Source organism: Branchiostoma lanceolatum, chromosome 5, assembly GCF_035083965.1.
Source record: "Branchiostoma lanceolatum isolate klBraLanc5 chromosome 5, klBraLanc5.hap2, whole genome shotgun sequence".
Taxonomy (NCBI): domain Eukaryota; kingdom Metazoa; phylum Chordata; class Leptocardii; order Amphioxiformes; family Branchiostomatidae; genus Branchiostoma; species Branchiostoma lanceolatum.
In genome coordinates, this window is record NC_089726.1 from 9,609,716 (window position 1) to 9,627,169 (window position 17,454).

General features: G+C 39.7%; 3 protein-coding genes and 1 pseudogene across 6 annotated transcripts in view; 1 reads left to right on the top strand and 3 right to left on the bottom strand.

Moving 5' to 3' along the window:
- The window catches only part of LOC136434910 (uncharacterized), a 26,661-nt pseudogene extending 21,955 nt beyond the window's left edge, over nt 1–4,706 (top strand).
- The window catches only part of LOC136434933 (mitochondrial carnitine/acylcarnitine carrier protein-like), a 154,432-nt gene that overhangs the window by 51,058 nt on the left and 85,920 nt on the right, over nt 1–17,454 (bottom strand). The gene's annotated exons all lie outside the window — the stretch shown is intronic.
- LOC136434907 (uncharacterized) lies at nt 4,567–10,696 on the bottom strand. 4 transcript variants are annotated; one of them, XM_066428015.1, is made up of 4 exons: nt 10,482–10,696; nt 8,878–8,984; nt 8,245–8,304; nt 4,567–6,813 (listed from the first exon to the last, which is right to left on the bottom strand). In XM_066428015.1, exon 4 carries the CDS (start codon nt 6,418–6,420, stop codon nt 5,326–5,328), a length of 1,095 nt encoding a protein of 364 aa, XP_066284112.1. In that variant the 5' UTR covers nt 6,421–6,813; nt 8,245–8,304; nt 8,878–8,984; nt 10,482–10,696; the 3' UTR covers nt 4,567–5,325. The 4 variants fall into 4 exon arrangements, with proteins under 4 accessions (XP_066284112.1, XP_066284113.1, XP_066284115.1 ...); XM_066428016.1 differs by lacking the exon at nt 8,245–8,304; XM_066428018.1 differs by lacking the exons at nt 8,245–8,304; nt 8,878–8,984.
- Nucleotides 12,585–17,440, bottom strand: LOC136434908 (COMM domain-containing protein 7-like). Its single transcript, XM_066428019.1, has 9 exons — nt 17,306–17,440; nt 16,879–16,932; nt 16,634–16,736; nt 15,692–15,748; nt 15,308–15,345; nt 14,791–14,881; nt 14,353–14,402; nt 13,288–13,336; nt 12,585–13,084 (listed from the first exon to the last, which is right to left on the bottom strand). The coding sequence occupies exons 1-9, from the start codon at nt 17,393–17,395 to the stop codon at nt 13,008–13,010; spliced, it is 609 nt and encodes a 202-aa protein (XP_066284116.1). The 5' UTR covers nt 17,396–17,440; the 3' UTR covers nt 12,585–13,007.

The window sequence follows — 17,454 nt, forward strand, 5'->3', positions numbered from 1 at the left end:
GATATCTTCAACAAGTATCAGTCAGATCTTTCATAAATACCTAACTCTTACATGAGATTGTGATAATATTCTGCTAAAACCTTAGATTTTACTACCAATCCCCTTTTGGATCCCACTTGCATGTTCGCCCAGGTGTATGATCGATTTTCTTTCACCTGTTACAAACTGCTTTGTCCGAGATTCTAGAGATTCTGTTGAAGCATTACTTAAAACAACCCGAATGTCTTAAGATTATATTCAAAGAGCATTAGTGACATCCAAGGCAAATTATTTACCAAATTAGGTATCTTATTTATTGTGTCACGTAATTATATATTCATACATTTTGTTTGCACATTCTGTCGTAATTATTCAATCATAACATTACAGATTAAAGGCTTTACATGTCACTGCTTTAACAATAACCTGTTCTACCAGTTGTCGTAATTCAGAAATACTGATCTATAATCATCTTTTTTTTTTTTTTTTGTCTTTAGACATGTATCAGGCCCCGGCATCCAAAATCGTCATCAGCAGCAAACAGGGTACTGTGGAGTCTGTCCGACCGCAGACCTCTAGTGAAGACATCACATCCCCGTCACCTGGACCTGAGTCAGACCACGATGAGGGCAGCACTGCCAGGCCAAATACAGCTGCTTCAGGTAAGAGTTTTCTTTGTCTTTCTCTTTCTCCTGTTTACATCCAAATACTAGTATTTTTATGTATTGTGAACTGATAGCTGAGTTGTGATTTCTGTTGAATGAATAACTTTTGCACTTTCATGATTTGTACAGTCAGTGTGTAAACGCACAGTCTATAAAAGTTTTAATATCCATTTAAGTCTGTTGACAGTTTATCATTGCTATGAATTATTGAAATACAAGTCATCTTATTGAGTGACATACTATGATTAATGAATGATTTTGAATCATGCTGATTTAGCTTATCTTTGTATACAATGTCAGTTTGAATTCTGTGTCTAATAATTTTTTTGTTCACCAGGTTTTCATGTCAGTTTCAAGTCAGCATCACCAGATTTATCAGAAGGAAGGTTAGTAAAGTGCACCTAAACATAATGATCTGTGTACGTTATGCCCAGGATAATCTTCATGCAAGTGGAGGCCTTCAATGGTCGAAAGAACCTTTCCCTATCTTTTTCTACTAAATCCATTCTCTTTTCTATCAACAGTGTTGATTTATTGGTGAATGTCTGTGTGATAACTTCTGCACGTTTTTTGTGAAGGATATGCTTGAACATAATCTTTTTATTATTTAATGTTTGCTGTACAAAAATATAGGTTGAAACTTGAAATTGTTACGTAGTTCATATAATTTGTTATTGAATTCAGATGTCCTCTTTTTGTTTCCCATCCACAGAGTGCTAATTGATTATCGAGAGCTTCCCAAGAACGATGGCCTTAAATTTGATGAAAACTGGCAGGACAGAGCAATAGAGAGGTGTGTATCTTCTGAAGACCATTCAGAAGTAAATCATTAATTTTCAATTGTTGAAAAGCGTACTTTACCTACTAGAAGGTGGTTAAATTGTGGTAATAAATTCTGGCAGGACAGAGTAATAAAAAGGTGGGTATCGTCTGAAGACCATTTAGAATTAAATTATTTATTTTTAATTGTTGAAAAGCATACTTCATCTACTAGTATAGGTGGTTCAATTGTGTTCTCTAAAGATAAACAGACCTTTAAAGTTTTTATAAGGCTCTTAAGTGATAAGGTCATGTTTGTTTCATCCCTTAAGCTTGGTGAGGCTTTCATCTAAAAGTGTTGCTTATCGTGTGCTGGATGTGTTGAACAGATACCAGCTGCTGAAGTTACAGAAGCAGCAGAGGATGGAGGCTGCTAAGGAGAGGAGGGCGGTCCTGGAGCTGAGACAGTGGCACAAGAGACGGTCACTACTGGGGCACCACGACTGCCATGGGGAGGAGTTTGAAGGTCATGGTCAGTATAATACACCTATTTCATCTCTATCAAACCATCAGTATAAATACTCCACCTGCCACAGGATTGGTTTGATAATGGTGGTTTGTATAGTATGTTTCCTCTCTTTTGAACCATCTGACTTCTATCCAACTGCCATGGTATTGGTTGATGGTGGTTGGCATAAATTGCTGTACACCTATTTCATCTATAAAATTTTATTCATTAACATCAGACAATGATTCCAATATCACTAGCAAAAGGAGATATTGTCTTCTTTATATATTGTACGTTATGATCCATCTCTCTTGTCACTATTTAAATAAGAATACATTGTTGTGAAGTGTGGACTTGATCATATGCCAGACATTTCATACCTAATCCAAAAAATTGTTGTGCAAAGGTCCAACTTGGCTTTGCTTTCTACGCTTCAATATCAGGCCATGTTGATTTGATTCTATGGATGACATCCTCCGGGGAACCCAAAACTGATGTGAGCGTGAGAATAAAAAAAGTTTGGCAAAAAACAAAATCTGCCTTCATTATGAAATCTACGTGGTCAGGAAAGATAACAAAACTAAACACACAGTATGGTATACCGAAATGTAGATTCTTCATTTTGTTCTGTCAAAACTTCTTTTTTGACTTTGGAATTGACTTGGCAATCTACGACATTAGTAATATCCGTTTTCCATCATTTTGCAGCTGCTTTTTACGATTGACAGTATGGCCGAAAACTTTTTTGTGAAAATTGACGCGCGCGGATGTTATCCATATAATCAAATCAACATCGCCTTATCTCCTGCTTACCATGATAATTACATCTTGAATTGACCCCTGCTGATTTTCCCCCACCAGGTTATGTGAGTAAGTCGGACAGCTCCCTCCACATCTTGCCGAGGCCTCAGACTGCAGCTGCCTTCATGGACCCCGTCTCCAGGATGTCTGGAGAAGTCAGGCCCGACGTCTCACAAGTCGTCCCCCCAACCCAGCAGCCGAGAAAACCTGTTCACAAGGAGGGGCTGGGTCTGGAGAGGCCTTTCAGGTAATGTTGAACATGCATGCTGTGAAAGTTTTTTCTACAAATATTAGGCTAAGTGTAAGGCACATTACACTATGAATATTTGAGTGTCCAAACCTTGCTATTAGCATTTTTTAGGATTAATTAATCATGCTGTTTTTTAAACACCTGTAATACATTAGAATATTGATAAACCAGTCAGTGAAACCATGTATATGTTTATGTCAATATATGTTAAATGTTTTAATGTGGGAAAAAGATCAAAATATCTATATATAATAAATGTTGTCACTGGGAAAAGGTTTGGTTTGTTTCCTACTCTTCTGCAGTTTTACAGCAATAATATCAGTTCATGCCGTCTGGCTATGTGTGCATCCAACTCTTCTACGTTAACTCTTAACTCTACTTGTTTCTGTAGAATATCCATGCGGCCCCAGTCAGGCAAGTCTTACGTGCGGAAGGAGGATGTGTTTGAGACGGAGAACAGAAGCGCCAGCGAACCCCTCCTCATCCGCAGACCAAGGTCAAGCAAGTCCATCCCCAGTAAATGCAAGTAAGGACATCAATTTAAAAATTTTCTTTGGGATGAGGTCCAATATTTCTTTCGGGAAAGGAAACTGAGAGTTAGTTCTAATCCCCCTCCATATGGTGCATAGGGTGGGCCACATAACTTTCTGAAATTTATTACAGCAGGGTCTAGTCCAATGGTAGCGGTGTGTGTTCAACTACAATTTCCATGTTACTCTATCCTAAGTGCTGAGTACTAAGCAGAGAAAGCAGTCTTTCGTATGACTCGACCTTGGAATTCAGGACAAATACAGCCTAATTTGGCTTTATGTCCACAAATTTTCGATACCATTTGAGCTTTGTGTATACCATGCCACCATAGCTACATGTATTACACGAGTTACTTTAGGACATAGTCAAGCTATCCCAACACCAAGTAAACAGTTCTGTGGATTATTGTTGTTTTTCAAAAAAATTATCAAACCTACTCCACATGATCTTAATTCAACTTTTTGCTGTTTGATTTTTCCCAGTCGTTTTGTCCTGTTGTCCACTGGTAACACGCCTGATGTACCCAAACCTGAGCCGACACCCCTGGAGGCCAGACTCCTGGCACAGAGGTTTCCTCAGAGAACACTTCCCATCCAGCCTTGCACACCACCCATCATCCGCAGGAAAACTACACCCGCTTCTACATACGCCAGTCGCAGAAATTCAGTGCCAGGTTATGCAACGTTACATAGTTAGCCCATGCTTATGATAATGTTTAGTTTTTCGTGGTTGTAAATTTGTAATGTATGGATCACCATTGTAACCCAAAATATGTACAATTTACATTATTGCTTTTATACCCAAATTTTGTGAAACCTACATTTTGCTTCTTTTAAATGTCATATTCTGTGAAGTAAAATCAGTCTAGCAGTATATAAAAGAACAAGTTCCAGTCACGTTTCAATAACTAATACTGACAGAAGATTGTACTTTTTCATACTATATATTATGTGAACTCTGTGATAGTTATATCTCTAGGACCAGTTAAGAGAAGAACATGATTGTGAAGTCGTTGACGTATATTGTGGCAGTATTGCTTTTATAGGAGAGATGAAATATGCCAAATGCAGTCATTGTTGCAAGAAGATTTTGTATTTCTATGTTGTACATTGATATGTTGTACATGTACTGTACATACAGTTGAGATTAGCAGAGGTGCTAATTATGTTTCCCACCCTTATGAAGGAATGGCAAATATATTGTTCTATTGTGACTCCTGTCTCTTCTGGTTTCTTAGTTTGAATAGCTTTGAAGAAATAATGCATTTGACAAAACTAGAGGAACACATTCTGTTTTTGCTGGCAGTTCGTTGGCTCTTTCACTCGTTGCACTTGTCTGTAAGCCTTAAATAATTACTACACTCGAGATTAACTAAGATTACAGTACTTATGAATATTGTAACTTTATATACATGTATTGTGCGATATGTGCTTTTTTACATTGCGTATGATTTTGTAAAAGACATCATTTTCTTTTTAAACTTAATCATAATGGCAACAATACGCTTTACTATTATGAAACATTCACATTGCATCATCCCGACATGTCTATTGATTGTTCTGCATGTCCTTTGCCTTCACGTACATTCAGCTGATTTCCTAATTCTTGCAAACTCCCACGATAGGCAACAGTGGCCCGTGCAGCAAACTTAGCATGGCAGTTTTGTCTCCGATCTTTCTTGACTTTCTGATGAAGTAGTATTTTCATTCACATCCCTTTTACGCCTGGTACACTGTAGCTTCCAACTGTTGCTGGTAAGCGAATCCAAGGTTGATAGATCGTCCGTTTCACTTTCAGTACAGTACCGGGTTTTTTTTTCACAGATTGAACTTTTAGGTAGCTTCCCATACAATGAAGTCGTGTGCGTCGACAACGGATGTGATGGGCCCTCTGTCTAAGGGACATTTGCGCGACGTTGTGGTCTGTCGTCCCGTGGTTAAGATGTCCCCACAGTCCCTACACAGACACCGGTGTCCACACGGAACCAGCGTAACCGTCACCGGATACTCGTGACACACCACGCATTTGCCTTCCGCGGTGGTGACCTCCCTGTCAACGGTGTTGTGAAGACTACGAGGATCTCTTGTCGGCATCCTCTGTATGAACTTGCCTCGTCGAAACCACTTCAGGCAAAGATTCCACGCCATTCTTTGAGTATCCATCCGATCTACATAGTTCGTTATTACAGGAGGTATTAAGATGACTGACGCCCAGAACTGAGTCGCCGTGATAACTGAGAGAATTTTTCTCACGGGTGCCCACATGGTTTCGATGCTGTAGGCTATAACTGAAAGCATCTCTGGTAGATACCCCTGCAAAGTCGAATCGAGAGGTATCAAGTAATTGACGCTTTTCCAAAAGGTGCATATTGACCAGAAGTACCAAGTAAAGAACTTGGAAAGAAACACTACAGGTGCGAGCATTTCGTACAGGGGAACCGGGTCCAGATACAGGCAGCTCCAACCTCTTCGCCTCCGGAAGAACGGCGGTATGATGAACAATTCCAGCGCTAACGGCAAAATCAACAAGTCTACTGCCCCAGTAAAGGCGGCAATCGGACGCCATAAGCTGTTTCCGATCAACTGGCAGATAGAAAGGACGCTCACTGCCCAACTTGTAGCGAAACACAGGACGGTGAGTAGGAGTGTTGCCGACCAACTCTTGGGGACGATGAGAGGGAGGTTCAACTGTGACGCCGACAAGCTGGCGATGATCGTCAGCTCGAAGAACCACTGGCTGCGGCCATTGGACGAGGAGACGGCATAGGCTCCGAAGTAAGGGCGACCCACCAGTAGAATCAGGTGACCCACCACGACGTTCACCACTGTCAGCAGACCGAGGGTCATCCCTGTCTTCTCCATGAATTCCCAGACAGAGGATTCCAACTCCATGATTGGAGCATCAACTGGGATATCCTGTTGTTGCATGATTGCACCCGTTATTTTTTTCTTTAATTAGGTCTTCTAAGTATGTTTTGGTCTCAGTCTATACGTCTCATTTCAAATATATCGCATTTATGTCCGACTGAACACTGCCTTTTTTCAGCGACGTGCTTCGACGACGAGGACTTAATTCTCTTCTTGACTGTTCTTCTGGCCTTCGCAACGTTCCGATGCACTTTCAGTTGTTTTGGTGTTGTCGATGTTCTTCAATTCCGAGAATGAAAAACGGAAAATGTCTGAAAAGCGGCTTGATTCTGGCACAGGCTAAAATGGATGCATTTCTTTGTCTCTCTGTTTGTTTGTTTGTTTGTTTGTTTGTTTTGTTTCAGCTGGAGCAATTGACGTTCCCCATCAACCCATAGTCACACTTTGACAGTGCTGAAACAAAAAAAAAGACATGTTGTTGGTCACAAGAACCCTGAATTCTGACAACTGTTCTAAATCAAATCTTCGATTTTAGTACATTGTATCTATCATAAATCAATCCATCTTGACCCAATCAATTAATAATAACCTGACTGAGTGACACTAACGTATGGGTAAAAAAGACAAATGCGTGAGAGGTACTTATTTGGACTGTTGTTGATTAAAAACATGTTTGAAATATTTAGTGTTGTCAGAAATAATGTACGGTAAAATTGATACAAACATGTATTTACATTTGTAACACTTTCACAACAGAACATTTTACCTTGTCTGAAAAATATACTTATATAATATACTTATATAAATATATCATTAATATAAATATGCATCTATATGATAGCCCCACATCTAGCCCCCGCATAACGTCATCCCAAAAGGGATAAAACAACATTCTTAAGTCCCTGTGTTCATTACATGTAGGTAAGGTTATGTATCCTTCTTCTGTCCAGATATCTGTGTTATTCATCCTTGGCCTATGCACCCTGCTATATATGGACCATTTTACTCGAATAGAATCAACAGCATTCTGTTGACTGTACACGGAACCTGTAATCGGGTCTGATCATAATGCATGTGTCTACGGTAAATGATACAAAATGTCAGCGTCCGATATATAGAAATCTGTCGTACATGCTTTATGAGCATGCCGCTGAATCTATCCCGGCCGCTGCCGAGAGAATACTAAGATGGCAGAGTAAACAACCTTGGACCAATTACAAAACACCATCCCTGCCGATAACAAGGACAGATCTAGATGAAATTCGTAACGATCCGTCGTGCTTCAGAAATATCCTTGACTTTACCAACCTGATTTTTGTTGTGTCCGTGAGGTCCAATATCGACAGTCAGCTAGAGAATATGTAACGTAATGTAATGTTTGCTGCACCGCACACGGCCATAACGGCTGTCGGCTGCGTACATACGTTACCCTTTGAACTTCAGAACTATTGCCCTTAAGGGGCGAATCATGAAGACTGTTGGAGAGAGGGTGCGCCATCAGTATGGGTTTAGAAATATGCACGGAACTTGGCCAACGTTTTAGGGGGGGAAATCTCTGCACCCGAAAAATGAGTTGTACGTACCTTTCCCCTAAATCGCGCCCCTTCACTTAGTCTCTTTTCTGGTTCCCATAGAAATTTAATACCACGTGTATTGTTGGACGCATCAGCCAAGTTGACCTAGTTTCTCATTGGTTAAACGTGTGGGCTGATGATCATCGCGGCAATAATAGTACAGATTATCTCCCATGGAGATAATCTGTACTATTACTGCATCAGTAACTTACTGGGCCTACGACATGCTGCTGTGTGCTTAAATACTGACTTCATCGCTGAGAAGTTCAATGACAGATTCATTTACCGTGTTTACCATTGATTTTCTTACCTATGGGACCAAACCTCCTGTCGTGATGCCTTGTCAATTTCTCACTAGTTGTTACACACTCTGCAGGAGACAGACGTCGTTAGTTGTAAATTGAGATCAAATGTTAAGAACTCAAAATAACAAGAACAAAAAACACAAAAGTATAGCACACGTTTGTATGTCTATTTCTAGTAGGCAGTGTCAACGAAAAAAGCAACGCCAGTCCGACAGTATCGTGACAAGTAGTTCAATTGTAATTTGACAGAATTATTTATTGATAAATAAACACGTAGGGTTATTTTCAGCTAAAAATGCTGTTGATCTCTCTCTGGCAAGTGATACAGCATCTGATCAGCATATAGAGAGCTTGGAATAGCCACTTTCACAGGAATCAGGACGATTGGCCATTCACCAACGACTCGGCCCGGTCAACTCAGCCCAGCACCCTGGTCAACTCGTTGGGTGTTGGACCGAGTTGACCATGGCGTTGGTCTGCCGTAGTGAGCCATGGGCCAAGTTGGTAAATGGCCGAAACGTCCAACATCTCCTTTCACATAAGTGTCACCACCCTGAGGGCGCCATGTTTTGCAGAAGAACACCATCAAGGCCAAGCCCATAGCCGAGGTTGCTGTTACCAAGGGACCAGCTACTCACTATGCGCAGCTCCTTTGGATGTTTTGTGTCATCTCGAGCCTTGTGACGATCGCTGAACATCTAGGGGTTATGGCTTCATGTTTTGAATGCGGCATGTGAACGTGGAACTGAGTTGGGAACACAAACAAATGTCAAGGCCACAAGTCAACATAGACGGAATTGTTGGGCTACTGGACGTCCCACAGGGAATAATTACGTTTGAGTGGCTGCCGTTATCCTAAATTGTCAATAGCTTCTTGATACCTAAGTAGATATAAACATTTTCCGTAGCGTTAGTTTGTGCCTAGAATTAGAAATAAATATTCGCATGGATTGTCATAATATCTTCTTTTGCAAGAAAGGATAGGGAAAGAGAAGATGAAACAGGACGCCCCTTCCCCTAGCAGCTGGACTGCAGATAAAAACGCGGTCCGAACGCGTACACATAGACACGTACGCCCCCTCCACCCCTCTCGTATTTTCTTGTGGCTTGCAGGCAATTGACTGATGCCAACAATGCACTGGTATTTTGACAAGGTCTATGCGCCTATGTCTCAGATGCCTAAATATACGATCTGGTTGATATGAGGACATGTCAATATAGCCTTCTAACTGGTTTGTGAAGGATGAATATACCCTGTCTGAAGTCCACTTAGGGACGAGTCATCTTATATATACAGCCTGCGTATATATACATTCTACAGCATATAAATTTCCCTTTACTCTTCTCTGCCCTTGTACTGCTTTTAACATGATTTACATGTCGTAATATGGTGACGAAACCGGTTTGTTCTTATCGATGAATCTACAAAAGTCTTTAAGTTGCAATGCCATACTCATACAGAGGCTATCAAACGGGGTCACTTGGAGCAGTAATGATATCTCGAGTTTCAAGTGTAGCAAATGGCCGGTAGAACGAAATACAGTTCTATAGGTTGTTTTGACAGAGCTTCAACCGTGAGTGATTTTAGTTTACTCGAGCTTCGTATATGTTAAATGGACTGCAAGACTCCCGAAGTATAAAACTCTTCTAAATTGGCATTGGACAAGGGTAACGTTTTAGACAAATATAACAGGGGAGAAACAAATAATGCATTGCAGAGTCACGTGTACAGGTAACCTAACCTAATGGGCAAAAGGGTCAATGCCCTGCAGGTTGAAGGAAAGTTCAAAACAGATAACTTACTAGGTACACCACCATTTGAGGTCGACCGGTCGATTCTTGAGCTATCTACAATCAACAACTTCAAGGCTAGACAGCCGTACACCCTTACGTATTGCTTTTTCTCCGCCGTATATAGTCATGTCACAGGATACGAGAAATCTTTTCGAAGAAAACACCGTGGGAGAAGGCTGGCAGTCTTACAAGGCCATTATATAAAATAATGTCCTTGGTTCTTGAAAGCCATGCCTGTAATTTCTGTAACGTTCTCGACTCTCTTGTTTGACAACTAGTACTTACACTGTTTTTCAAACAAAACATATACCGACTATGAAGGCATTTCATAGATTGACTGAAAGGTCATGACCAAGAACAGATTTGTGATATAACAAGGAAATCCTGTTGTTCACAAAAAAAAAATCAGAATTGGTCTTGTTTTGTAAAATGGCGAATGCGAACTCACCTGACCAGTGTGTTAACGTCGTGTCCCTGAATGATTGATGGCTTCTAAGAACACGAACTTAAGAACCCTAAAACGTTCCTCTTCTGGGCGCTGTCATTTGCTGGGCGTCTTAAAGCTATTCTACTCAGAAAATTATGCTAGCTCCGGTTGGAACGACAACACTGAGGATGTTTACACGCCTGATCGTGTGATCGGTGGGACGAACTTTGAACCTTTGATTATACTGGCATTGTCCAATGAGAACACACCTTACGTCACGTATCTGACCTTTGCACCAGCCGGACTGTAAATAGTCACGCGCCTTTAATGGCCTCAATAACAGACAGTTCATACGCGGCGTTTGATGAAATGTTGTTTGATTTTGCTGTAACAGTTATCAGTTATGTTTTAGACTATTGCTATTTAGTGGTGATATCTGTGCACCTTAATCTTGCTATCGATTAAGGCATCGTCACCTATAACTTTTAAAAAAATAAAACAAACGTCTACTATTATTCTGCTAATAAGTTAACGTTATAACTTGTGACGTTTGAACAGTTATACAACTATTACTTAGAGACTATTACATAACAGCGAAAACTTTGCCCAGCACCAGGAATGTATGTTTCATTAAGAAAATCGTGTGACCTGGATTTATTATATTCCCCTTCCAGTGGGAAGGGGGATATATTGTTTTTGCTTGCCTGTTCTTCTTCTTCTTCTTCTTCTTCTTCTTTCTTCTTCTTCTGCCAAAAACCAAGTAGATGTGCGGTGGCAGCTCTACTAATGGTATTGCAGAAAGTTATATGTACCTTATGTTACAATGTACGGATGTTATATTTGAGATGTAGGTACCTATAGGAAAGGTGAATACACCTGACAATAAATTATGCTAATGAGTACCTTATTTGCATAATCTATGCATAAACTTGTATTTCCCTTACCGTAAAAGCTGCGGATGTCATCTTTGAAATGAAGGTACCTTTAGGAAAGGTGAATGCACCTGGACATAAATTATGCTAATGAGGACCTCATTTGCATAATGTATGGAAAACATGTATTTCCCTTACCGTAAAAGGTGCAGATGTCATAATTGAGATGTAGGTACCTTCAGGAAAGGTGAACACACCTGGCCATGAATTATGCTAATGAGGACCTCATTTGCGTAATTTATGCATAAACTTATATTTCCCTTCCCGTAAAAGCTGCGGATGTCATCTTTAAGATGTAGGTACCTTTGGGAAAGGTGAATGCACCTGGACATAGATTATGATAATAAGGACCTAATTTACATAATTTATGCATAAACTTCTATTTCCCTTACCGTAAAAGCTGCAGATGTCATATTTGAGATGTTGGTACCATTAGGAAAGGTCAGGAAATCTGGCCATAAATTATGCTAATGAGGACCTCATTTGCATGATTTATGCATAAACTTGAATTTTCCTTACCGTAAAAGCTATGGATGTCATATTTGAGTTGTAGGTACCTTTAGGAAAGGCGAATACACCTGGCCATAAATTATGCTAATGTGGACCTCATTTGCATAATTTAGGCATAAACTTGTATTTCCCTTACCGTGAAAGCTACGGATGTCATATTTGAGATGTAGGTACCATTAGGAAGGGTAATAAAACCTGGCCATAAATTATGCTAATGAGGGCCTCGTTTGCATAATTTATGCATGTCCCTCACCGTAAAGGCTACGATTGTCATATTTCAGATGTAGGTACCTTTAGGAGAGGTGAACACACCTGACCATAAATTATGCTAATGGCGACCTCATTTGCATAATTTATGCAGAAACTTCATAATACCCTTACAGCCGATGCTAAGGATGTCATATTTGAGGTAATGGAAGGGGAATATCCTGCATTTTCCCGAAAATGTTGCCATTCTAGTGACAATTGTTTTGCCCGTCTTTGTTTTAAAATCATGTTAGGACTTGTCAAATATTCTATTTACAACTGCAATCTTAATGCAAATCAGTTTTTTTCCAAGGTAAATTAAAGACTTATTGTTGAAACCTACAACACAACAAATTTACAACTAGATAAGATATGCTGCTTCTTTCAAAGCATATTGAAAGGAAAATGTTCCATCAGCAATAATATCCGGACAATCTTTATCTATTTATGAATCTTTAGGGTGGACAATCAGCTGTTTTAATTCCTGTACAAGATATAACACATATCAACAACAGTTCAAGATCCATAATCATCATCATGAGGTGTATAAGATACAGTATACATACTTCAAGTAAACATAAATCATTTATTCAATGATAACGATACATTCCTCCTATACATTATACAAAGATCAATATAAAGCAATATTGTAACATGTGATAAAAATTCATGATGATAACTGTTAGGAACAAAATATCAGCAGAGCAGGGTGTATATATAACATAAATTCTGAAGTTATAATCTGCACTGTTTCTTTTTTTCCAGTGAATTACACAATGAAGGAATCTCCTGCTGTACCCTCTTTGAAAGAGAAATAAAATCTTTAGAATGATGCTACAAAAACGCCCCCTAGAGGCATTTAGGTGAAGTACTCCAAACTTGACTTGGCCTTTTCCATTTCATGTAGAAAGCTGTAAAACTGTGGGAGGGTCAACTCTGAAAAAAGACAACAATCAGAAATAAATGATATGATAACATGAGGAAATACAAGCATGTAACATATAGAATGCATTTCCAGGGCACAGAAAAGTCACTGTTTACAATTAGAAAATTACTTATCAAGAAAAGGTTTCATGGAGGCTACACACTTTTTTCTTATGTGAGGACAATTCTTAACATTATGCAAAGAAACTGCTCACCCATATAGACATTTTCTGTCCTGTCTCCCTTGTTCACCACTAGTTTTAACTGCAAATGTAAAAGTTTTAAAGAATTTTAACAGACGATATAGCATGTAATTCATAAATTGAAACACTAAAATGCCTATAGAATGAGGCTGATCTTTTATCATAAAGCTCACTCAACTTGTCAGTAAACAATGTCTTGAAAGCAAATAAAATGATGTCTTCAACTTCAACTTCAACTTATTGGGCCCCCAGATAACCCCGCAAGGGGCAAAGTAGGGGGGGAGGAGGTCCCGGGCTAAGGCGGGCAGGCCTCCAGCCTGGCGCGGAAAGACTCAAAGGTGGGAGTCGTAACAACCGCGCCAGGCAGGGCGTTCCACTCTGGTATGGTGCAAGGGAAAAAAGAATATTTAAATGAGTCTGTTTTAGCGTTGATTGTTTGGAATTTTAGAGTGTGGCTACCCCGGGTGCGCCCCTGAGCTGGTTTCAGAAGATTGTCTGTGTTTATATTAATGTAGTTATTGACTAGTTTATAGAGAAAGGTGAGGCGGGCGTTCCTCCTCCTTTCAGAGAGAAGGGGCCACTGCAGGTCATTGAGCATTTGTGTCACGCTGCTAGTCCGCCGGTGGTCATTCAGAGTCACTCGGGCGGCCCTGCGCTGGACGGCCTCCACCGCCTGTATCCCTTTGGTGGTATACGGGTCCCAGACGATGGCACTATATTCCAAGGCACTATATGTCTGATAAACTTACTGCATATATCAATCATAACATTGTTATAAGGTACAGTCAAACCTGTACAAGTTGCCACCTCTTCATAAGAGCCACCTGGCCCTTTTTTGGTGGTCCCTTAGATAATTTTTCCCATTGAACAGGAATTTAGAACCCTGTCTATAGTGAACACCAGTCCACATAGACCGGATTGTATTGGCCCCATGAGTAGTCCTCTTGGGCAGTTTTGACTGTATCTACTGAAAGTGTATCATCTTTCACAACAACATTTGTACTACAATTTCACAGCAGAATATCCTACCAGTGTTTATTGATTGAAAAATCTCAGTGATCTGGGAAGGTTACTCACTTGTAGGAATGTATTGCCCACTTTTTGCACCTCACTACTTGCTGCTGTCACTAAAGAAAGTAAACAATGCAAACATGGTCAATAGTGCCTTTTGCTCCAAAGAAGTTTATGGTCAATGTTCCAATAAGACAAGAGTAGCAACAAATAATGTATAACTACATGTAGCTGTGCAGTGAACTCCATAAATCTTAACATCTCACATCTAAAACTTCAAGATCAAACTGGAACCCTAAACATTTTGCAATATGAAATCGTAAATGATCTGTTACACAAACAGACAATATCTAGTATAACATATAAGACTCCAAGTACATCCTGCTACATACTGGTTGAAACTAAAAATTTGTAAGTTATGGTAGACATGTCGACTCTAACAATAACTTAACTGGTATAAATTTAGTTCTTAATTACAATGTATTATGAGAAGCATGAACTCACCACCAAACTTCCACTCCATGTCCACCAGCTGGTTGACCATCAGGGTTTGACCCATGGCCATTCTGGACAGGGCAGCCAAGTTGGACTTCCACTGGTCAGGAAAACAAACAATGGCCATGTTAATTCTAACGTTAGAATGGGCTAGCGACAAAAATAAAACTGCATATGATAAAACGTTGATGATCTGTCCATTCGACCTCTGCTTGGAGAGTAATGTTAATAACCTTTTCTCTGCTGAGGTAGCCTTTTAGCACCTAGCTTTATTGGTTACTGGGATAGAAAGCAGGGAGAAGGTTAAGGACAAGATTGCTTAGAACAGCAACATCATACTCTTGTAAATGCAAGTATCCAAAACATACTGGACCATCATTTAATTTGTTATGAATCGCAGAGCTCTACATGGGCTGACTGAAGACAGAAATCTATCCCAAATTCATACCAGCACATCTTAACTTGCCTCTCAAACATTTAATTTCATTCAAAGCTGAAGATGGAGAAGACTGCACTGATGTCCTACCTGACTTTCCAGGTATGCTGCCCTTTCGTCTGTCACACCTAATAGGGATATGTTAGATATCATATTATTGGATCATTTAGATGTAGTCTTGCTAATAGCAAAATGTGAATCAGGTATGAGTTAAGTTGTGCAAATAATGATTAACTTACTGTCATTTCAGTGATTTATATAGACAGAGCTTTGCGATTTTACTACCATTGTCATAGGTGTACATGCAATTCAGGCAAAGGCTATGAGGTGACAACTCACGTTATATTTCAATATTGTGTTGTATAGTTTGTTCTTGTGAATAAATAAACCATTGCCATAAAGATGCACTCTGTGATCATTCATAAACACCTGAATATCAATAAATATACACTATGAAAGGCGGCAACAACTTACCTAGGTTAGTCAAGTCTTCCTTAAGAAGGGCTGGCGTCAGATTTCTTCTCAAGGCACCTGATCATGCAGAATGTGAGAAACATCATGTTTTGTATCGCTCTTCAATTCATGAATATTTTTTCGCTGCATGGACAATCGATTTGTTTGAATACGTACCGTTTCTAATCATGTCTCAATTCCAAAATGATTTTTTCAAGAAGTAAAAAATGATACTCTGCTAATTACAATGACTTTGGTAAGGAATCTGAAATGCTTGAACCTATGTGCTGAACTGATGTGTGTCAGGGCAAAGTCTTGTAGTACATACAACTCTAACAAACATGTACATGACATTGTATTACAATGCACGTTAAGAAATCAACCCACATATAGAGAAGTGTACTACAGGGCTCGAAATAGTGGGTGCATGTGCACCCAGTGCACCCAAAATTGGAGCTGTGCACCTAATTTTTGACTCTGGGTGCACTGGTGCACCTATATATTTTTGTAGCCTATAGGGTTAAGGTACTATTGTACACTAGTATACAGAATATTCTTGAAATGTAAGTATAAAAAACAGCATGATAACTTTTTGCTGTACTTTATTTAATGTATTATTTGTTTGAAATTTTGAAGTTAGCTATAGAATTACAGATTGAAGTTCTTAAGAAAGGCAGCAGCGTTAAACTTTGTAATTATGTTCTGAAGAACATTCAACTTTATTTTATCTGGTGCACCCAAAATTCTTTCTGTGCACCCAATTTTTTGAGTTGGGTGCACCAGTGCACCTATTCCCAAAGATGAATTTCGAGCCCTGGTACTACCATACTAGTAGTGGCGACCCGGTGTGCACTGTGTGCTTAGCTAAAAATGCAAGCCGTTGCAAGGCCGTATTGTTCTACTAGCTATCGCAAATGCAGCATCGACCTTTATCCTAATCCTGCAGTTCGCCATTTGACCCACCATTCAGCACAGACAGGAGACTTTTCACCACGTTCTTGAGTGGTCCAGCACTGATCCCATGATGCTCTGCAAACTCATCAAGCTGCTGCAACATTCTGGCAGACTGAAAAGAAAGAAAATTCATTCTTCAAATCTGCCAAAGTTAAAGAGAGTTTGAGAGCAAAACTGACCATAACATTACATTCAATGTTACCAGCAGAAAAATATAAATAGTCAGCCTTTGTGTATTTGTGATATGAATTTACCTTGCTTGGTTCCACAAGAAATGAGAAGACAATGGAGATGAGCTGGGAAAATTGCTGAAAGAAAGGGAAACATTAGATTAGATTTAATATCAATGCTCAGCTCACAAGTCTGAAGAAAATAATCATAACATGTCATAATATTTACATAGACTGTTGGTATTTTGAAACATGAAGAACTAATTCATTGAAAGTAGTTTGGACAGATAACTTTATTTTTAACTAATTAGCTTCTTACCCATATCGAAAGGGTTTTTGCTTGCAAGCAGCATTGAAAATTCCAAGTAATCTCACCCTACTCTAAAATACTACATGATGATGCCCCCCTCCCCCTTCTGAACAATACAAGCGTATTTCCGGACAGGAAGAAGTACGCAACGAATGCTACCTTTACGCCAATGAAGTCTACATATGCTTCAGGTTTCCTTACCTCATCTTGGAACTTATTGAGAGCCTGCAAGTCGGAGAGCAGGGCGTCAGGAGGAGCTTCCTGGGTAAAATGGTACTTGGCCGCCGCCATCTTGGTCACATGTCCTAAGGGGCGTGGTCATTTAGAACACTTGTTGATTGACAGGTGAA